Raw genomic sequence first — 7526 nt, forward strand, 5'->3', positions numbered from 1 at the left:
AACATACAGTAAATATAGCTTTAGTAAAAACAAAAATATGCACTATCTATTTGTAATAAAATATTACATGTCATATTGAGGGATCTCTTCTAGTATTTTATCATTTCTTCCATCAATCCCTGAAATACTGAAGGGAGTATATTTTAATGAAAGGAAATTAGATCCAGAAACAGCTGATTTCAACCCCAGTTACAACCCTCCTGGCTCAGGACTAGTGGTATAGCCTTGTAATAAACAGCCATGCTTCCTGGAGCCTTTCCTCGTCTATGAAATAGGTGCAAAGATAACTTCCCTGTCTATACTGCAGGATAGTTAACAATCAGATAATATCCACTTTCTGAAGTGTGTTGACATGCCTAATGAAAAAAGAAAAGATTAAAAAGAACGCTTCTTTCCCATCACAGGGAAAGGTTTTCCCTTTGAACATTGCCAATAAATCCCCGTCCGTTATTTCCTTCATCGTGCATCCACTAGCAGAATGAAGATGCAAGTGGCCCCTGCCAAATAAAGTGAGCGTGAAGGGGAACAGGGTAGAAAGATGTTTCTATGCTTCTCCCAACTCACTCCACTGACCTTACAGTCACAATCTGACCGCCATCCAGGACAACACCATTCATTTGGGCTATAAAAATGGCAGCCACTGCTTCGTAAAGGGCTGTACCATCCATGTTAATGGTTGCTCCAACAGGGAGGACAAATCTGGTCACACGCTTATCGATTCCCAGATTTTCTTCCAGGCAACGGAAGGTGACAGGCAAAGTTCCAGCACTAGGGGAGAGAGAAAGAGAAAGAGAGAGGGAAAAGAGAGAGGAGAATGTTATGTCTACTTTAGACAGTTAGGCAGAGCACAAACCTAGAATGACACTGCAAAGTTTGTTCTTTTCTCTGAGTCAAGCAATGTGACATTAAAAAAAAAAAAACAGTAATCAAAGCCAAATTAAAGACCAGTGAGCCAGAGGCTCACATTCAATCTTATTAAGATGCTAACAGGCAATACAAGATTTCTGTTGGTCCTGGTTTTGAGGTCTACTTAAAGCTCTAAGTTCTTTTTTCTTTTGGTCTCTATTTTCATCTTAGATTAAATACTGAAGCACATCTGATTGCTGATTGCTCACATTAATTTGACTGCAAAAAAAAGTGACAGAAAAGAATCAGCTGTCAGAAGTAAAACAGAATGAGGAATTTTTGAATGGCCCATAATTTTATGCTGGAAAGGTTGTTTCCAACAAAATAACTGCATCCAGCCCCTGGGAATTTCCATGATCAGGGCCTGCTAATTTGAAGAATGCTGGGCAAGTAAGAACCCTTCAGCAGGAGCCTGAGCTTTGAGTTGTTCACTAGGGAACTTCATATATAGTCCTATGTCCTGACAGATGGCAGTTAGCCACCTCTAAGTCTCTACAACGTGTATGATCTGTAGTTAATCAAAGACACAATATGGAGTGACTTCATTCCCGCTCCTCCTAGGCGTGGGCTAGAAATTAAACCACATGACTCAGCATCAAAGGCTAGAATTCCTGACACGTTCATAAGTCTTCTAAAATAGGAGACCTAAAGCTGGGCTTGGTGGCACATGTTTATAGTTTCAGTACTTGGGAGACTGAGACAGGAGGATTGCAGGTTCAAGGACAGTCTGAGCAAGTAGTGAGACTATCATCAACCTAGTGAGACCCTGTTTCAAAAATAAAAATAAATAAGGCTAAGGGTGTAGCTTGGAAGTAAAATGCCCCTGAGTTCAATCCCCAGTACCAAAAATTAAATAAAATAGGAGACCTAACACAGAACAAGTGTTGACAAGGCCCAGTAGATAATTTCCTTATGAATATTGGTGCATAGGTTAAGAGGATTTGCTTTCCAAGAGAGAAAGCAATACAGAACAGTCACATGGAATGAGAGTGCTTTGTAGTTCATTTTCTTTTATTTGTTTTCATGCAAATTTTAGCCAAGTGAATTGGAGAATCTCCAATGCAGGAAACATTTGGGGGTGCTTTTTCTTTTGAGCATATTGCCACTTTCTACTAGTTAGAATGCAGCTCCAAGAAGGTTGGGCATAGATACCAAGTTCCAGGTTTCTCAGAATGGGAGTGAAATGAAATACAGATTTCAGAGTCTACTCTGGACCAATAAATCCAGATGTTCTAAAATTAGATACCCAAAGCTCTATCTTATCTGGGCCACAAGGTCCTCATTACAAATTTAGGGGGATCCAGAGTCATCTTACTAGGACATTCTTTGTGATTACAGGTCAGTGGTCTGTGTAGTGCTCCCTTCTTGGTCTTAGATAGGGAGATAAAATGAGTGTTTGGGGATGTCTTATGACTCAAATTTTTTAAGTCCAGGTGAAAAGTTAGGATTTGGCCTCATTTGTAAGCAGGAGATGCCAATGCACCTATCTTGCTGCCCCAGGTGTTAAGAAATTTGTTCCCTATATTCCTCTCACCCTTTCCTGGGACTGCTTCAAAGGGTTCCCGGGACACTATGACTGGTCTAAGATGGCCACTCAACCATGGTTGGTGGCTAAGTCCTCAATCATATGGCTCTAAGCATAAGTCTGGGATTACAGAAATACATTAATTTTTATTATTGTATTTATTATCCCGGAATGTCATAAGAGGATCTTTTGACAACTAAAAAGATTAGAAAAATAGTAGGTAAGGCATGAAATTATCCTTTCTCTACTTTATAGAGAAACTTTGTATTTGTGCCTTGAAAAAACACATATGCCTTTATATGTTTATATATTTGTGCTTTATATTTGTGTCTTGAAAACCAACATATGCCCAATCGGTCCAGACTTGGACTTGAGAATTTCAACGCTTCCCGGTGTTGACATGCTGGCATTCTGGCCTTGCTTTCTGGCTCCTGCGTCAAAGGCCAGGCAACTGTCTTCACATGTTGCTAACAGTAATGTCAGATACTTGGGATTCTTCTCGTTTTTTCCAGATTAGTTTTAACAGCATACACTGAAGTCCAAGGGATGCACTGAGGACTGGCCTGGACATGGAGGATGCCCCCATCTGTCCTGTTTGACACCAGTTTCTCTGCCCATCGAAAAGAGCCACTGGGCTACTTCTATGTCCTCCTCAGGACAAGGTCCAAGGAAATAGAAAGGGCATTTAAGGGACTATCTCTAGACTTTGCTTTTATTTTCTCCCTTGTGGCCACTGTGGCAAAGAAACCCTGAGTTAATTCTTGCTATGTGATTCCTGCCACATTGCTGCTTTAAAAAAGGAAACTCCACATGCAGGCATAAACTATGTTTTAAATGAAGATTAAAACCATATTTTTTGTTCAAATGAAATAGAGTGTAGGGAGGAGAAATGAACCTCACATTTAGAGTCTTGGTTAGACATCCCAAGCAGTTTCTTTGACTTAAGTACCAGGATATGCTTTGACTTCCCTCACCTTAACAAGGTCCTGGGATAATGGTTTAATCATTCAAAAGAAAAAATAATAGTTTTAAAGCCATTTAAAGATAAAACTCTATGGTATCAGAAATAATTTAAAGTAATATAACTTTGGGTGGAAATTATATGCCTAAAAAAAACCCCGAAATCCTAAACACAAAGAAAAATATTCACAGCTTTGACTACATACAAATTTAAAACTTGTAATGGCAAAAAATACTATAATTTATGAGGACAAATATCAAGTGGAAATGGGCATTATTGCAACATATGACACAGAAGTTAATACTTTTATTCATAAAGAGAATTTGAAACCAACGAGGAAAGGAAGAACACTCCAAAAGAAAATGGGCTGATTCCCACACGATTCAAGAGGAAGGAGAAAGTGTGGGGTGGGGATAGAATGGTTAATAAACCATAAAAAAGCTGTCTCTCCTCAACAGTAGTTAGAGATATGCAAATTCAGTGAACTAGCTTTTCACCAATAAAACTGGAATACATTAAAGTGAATGAGATATACCCAGAGTATCTGGTGCGGGTGAACAGGTATGTAAGAGTTCACTCTTAAATCCAGGTCGTGGAAACATAAAATAATGCAATTTTTCATATGGCAATCTGGAGATATGTTTCAAAACTGTCAGTGCTCATACCATTTGACTAAGAAATTACAATTCTAGCCGGGCGTGGTGGCGCACGCTTGTAATCCCCGTGCTTGGGAGGCGGAGACAGGAGAATCGCGCAGGTTCGAAGCCAGCCGTGCTGGCGTAAGAGACCCTGTTTCAAAAATATAAAATAGGTCTGGGAGTGTAGCCCGGAGGAAGGAGGGCTTCCAGGAACCCCAGTACCACCAAAAAAAAAAAAAAAAAGAAATTACAATTCTAGAAGTGTACCCTGAAAGGGCCACTGGATAAACGTGTGTGTGTGTGTGTGTGTGTGTGAGTGTGTGTGTGTTTATGTGTTTTATTGGGAATTGAACTCAGGATCATTCTACCTCTGAGCTACTTCTCCAGCTTTATTTTACTTTTTATATGAAACAAAGTCTCACTAAGTTGCAGAGGACCTCACTAAATTGCCAAGGCTGGCAGGGAACCTTTAATCTTCCTGTCTCAGTCTCCTAAGTGTTAGGATTACAAGCCTGTGCCGCCATGCCCAACAGATAAACTTGCAGAGTTGTCTTTGAGACTGCTTGTCATCATCTATTTAATAGACATGCTTTAAATGTGTATTACTGGGAGTGGAATGGAATGGAGTTTGTATCATAGTATATACTGGGCATTATTATATAATTTACAAAATAGAAGTAAAGATTTATGAGTAGATATAATTTTTATAACATGTTCACCAGTGAAAAATAGCAGTTTCCAAAATAATATATATGCACAGCAAGAACTGGGAAGATATATAACTATAAAGATTGACTAAATGAATACTAGCAAATGTCCTGTGGTGGTAAATAACTGGTGATCATTATCTTCGTCAAAATTTTATTCACGGTCTGAACTTTATCATAATAAGCAAACACAATACTCATAATTAAAAAGCAAAAATAAAATTAAACACATTTGCTTTTAGTTCTAGAAAAAATGATGTGTTTTTTTTTTCCAAAAGGAAAGGGTCTTAATAGGTAGAGATTCTTCGCCATAGAAAATTTATTGGTATGAAGAAAAAGGAAATTTTTTTACTGGGAAATAGGACACTGAATCTTAATCTCCAACATTTAAAGCCCTTTTTGAAAGTCCATATTCTGTGAGTACCAATTGTTCACTGATTTGCAAGATGGAAATATCATCTGGTTTCCCAGGTGGTCACCACAATTGGTCTGTTACGTCACTTATAGAAAACCTGACTGCTGCTCCATGGTCATGGGCTCAGCAACTAAGACCTGGCTTTGAGCTGTGGGTGTCAGAATCCACTTGCCTCTGTGCCATCTTTTTATGATCTCAGTCTTAGTTTTATAACACAAAAACATACATGTAGATATATGACAACTATTATAGCCAGAAAGAATAAAACTTAACTTTTAGTCTTTGACATTCTAGATTACCAAGCATTTTATCTCTCTCTCTGTTTCTCTCTGTTTCTCTCTCTCTCTCTGTTTCTCTCTCTGTTTCTCTCTCTATCTCTGTTTCTCTCTCTCTGTTTCTCTCTCTCTGTTTCTCTCTCTCTGTTTCTCTCTCTTTCTATCTCTGTCACTCCCTGTCTCTCTCTCTCATTGCTTCATTTTCACTAATTCCATCCCAAGATTGCATTAAAATCATATTTTTTATCTGCATGTATCTAGTGTCCTCACTGGCTTTCTAGACACTGGAATGAGGTCATGGTTGAGGACCTGACTCTCTGTCAGGGTCAAGCCAAGTAAGTTTGATTTCAAGAAAAAAATTAAGTTGGACAGAATGGTCCATTAGAGATTCATGTCAAGGTAAAAGATTTATCTGACTTCTGGTTTTTGAAAAACATCACCTATCATACTACTTACCTTATAAAAGCTGGTTCTATCTTTCTGAACTTTTATTTGCCAAAATCTCAATAGAGCAAAATTTTGTTGATAGCATTTTCTAAATCATAGGTGGGATGTGAACTGGATAATATATATCCTATTATACCCTTCTGGAAAACATTTAATGAAACTAAATTCATGCTTTATGTAGCAAGTTAGGCATGAAAATAGCAGACATTCATTTAAACACTTAAATATAATATCATATTTCCAATACAAAAATATTCATCAGAAAGAAGGCTCAGAAGTTCCAGAAGAAGCCCGAAATTTAAAAAGCCCTCCCTTCCTTCCTTCCTTCCTTCCTTCCTTCCTTCCTTCCTTCCTTCCTTCCTCCTGTCTCAGTCTCCTAATGCACTACAAGAATGCATTGCCATGTCTACCTTAAAATTTTTTATAATATGTAAAAGGTGTTCTCATTGAACTTTGTGATGGGAGAGTTTTGAGAAATAGGAATTAGCCAATGGAGCAAAGGAATGAGCAGAGAGAAAGAAAATTTCTTGTGTTCTCTACCTGGAAGCAGTACCCAGGGCAGTGATCCAAGCTTGGAAAATTCCAGCAAAAAAGGAGAAAGGGTTTTTCCTGGTCACCAGAAAGTAAATCAAGGGGAGAAAGATGCCCCCGTGGATGATGAGGCCCACGATCACTGTTACCATGTACATCCCCAGTTGCCTAGCAACCACTTCTAAGTCTTTGATTGCAATGATCTTCCCACAAATGAGGCAGGCGATACCCAGGGGAGAGTACCTGAAAAACACGAAAAAGAGCAAATCATTGAAGAGGTCATTATGAAATTCAGAACTTAAATCTGGGTCCCCCTAGGTGCCCTGAGAAACATCCTTCATATTCAACACAAAATAGTTTTGCTGAAAAAAGAGTCACAAGATTGAGTAGATGTTAGTTTTTACTTCAGACTAATTGCCTGCTTTAACTGAAGTGTCTTATGGGTCCAGTGACACCTGCCCTGACAAAACATCCAAAGGCAAATTTTGTTGCTAAGGTGAGTTTTAGGAATAAGGGAGACATACCTCAGTATTGTTTTTTTTAGCTTTACCATCTTTCAGGCAACAATTAAGCTAAAAGTTAAGACTGTGGGTGGGTTATATCTCTGAGAAGCTTGTTTGATTTTAGCATTCTTTGGCTCCTTCCTAGAAATTTAGGAATAGCTTTTCAGAAACTTATAAAGTGAGGTTCGTAAATTTGCATTGGTTTTTGTCTTGGAAGACAGGGAATACATTCAAATGAAAGACGGAGAGAGAAACAGAGATGCTTAAATAAGAAAACCATCTGAACCAAGGGGTGTATTTGGAGAAGTGTAGTTTTATTACATCTACACCAGAAATTATTTTTCCCAACTTTTAACAACAATGTTGACCATCCATCATTGTATTTCAAGTATTATGGTTAGAATGGCACACTCATAGCCTCACTTCATTCTTACCACAACCCTAAAATCTAGGTATTATTATTATTATTCTTATTTAGTACGTAAAGAAACTGTAGTTTAGAAAAGTCAAATCATTAGTCCAAGTCAGGAAGTAAGAGAACAACCTCAGATCTGTGAAACTTCACAAGTGGGATTTTTTTTCCTTCAAAGACAAATCACTTCCCTTTAGTAGACAATC

The 7526-nt window shown here is 38.2% G+C and overlaps 1 protein-coding gene across 1 annotated transcript in view; it reads right to left on the bottom strand.

Moving 5' to 3' along the window:
• The window catches only part of SLC1A2 (solute carrier family 1 member 2), a gene marked incomplete at its 3' end in the record, with an annotated part of 144885 nt that overhangs the window by 26999 nt on the left and 110360 nt on the right, over window positions 1–7526 (bottom strand). The window contains exons 7-8 of the mRNA XM_080695578.1: window positions 6415–6648; window positions 574–768 (exon numbers count right to left, since the gene is read on the bottom strand). Coding sequence (XP_080551704.1) covers window positions 574–768; window positions 6415–6648 — 429 coding nt within the window. The remainder of the gene's footprint in view (window positions 1–573; window positions 769–6414; window positions 6649–7526) is intronic.

Source organism: Muscardinus avellanarius (assembly GCF_963383645.1).
Source record: "Muscardinus avellanarius genome assembly, chromosome: 1".
NCBI classification, from domain to species: Eukaryota; Metazoa; Chordata; class Mammalia; order Rodentia; family Gliridae; genus Muscardinus; species Muscardinus avellanarius.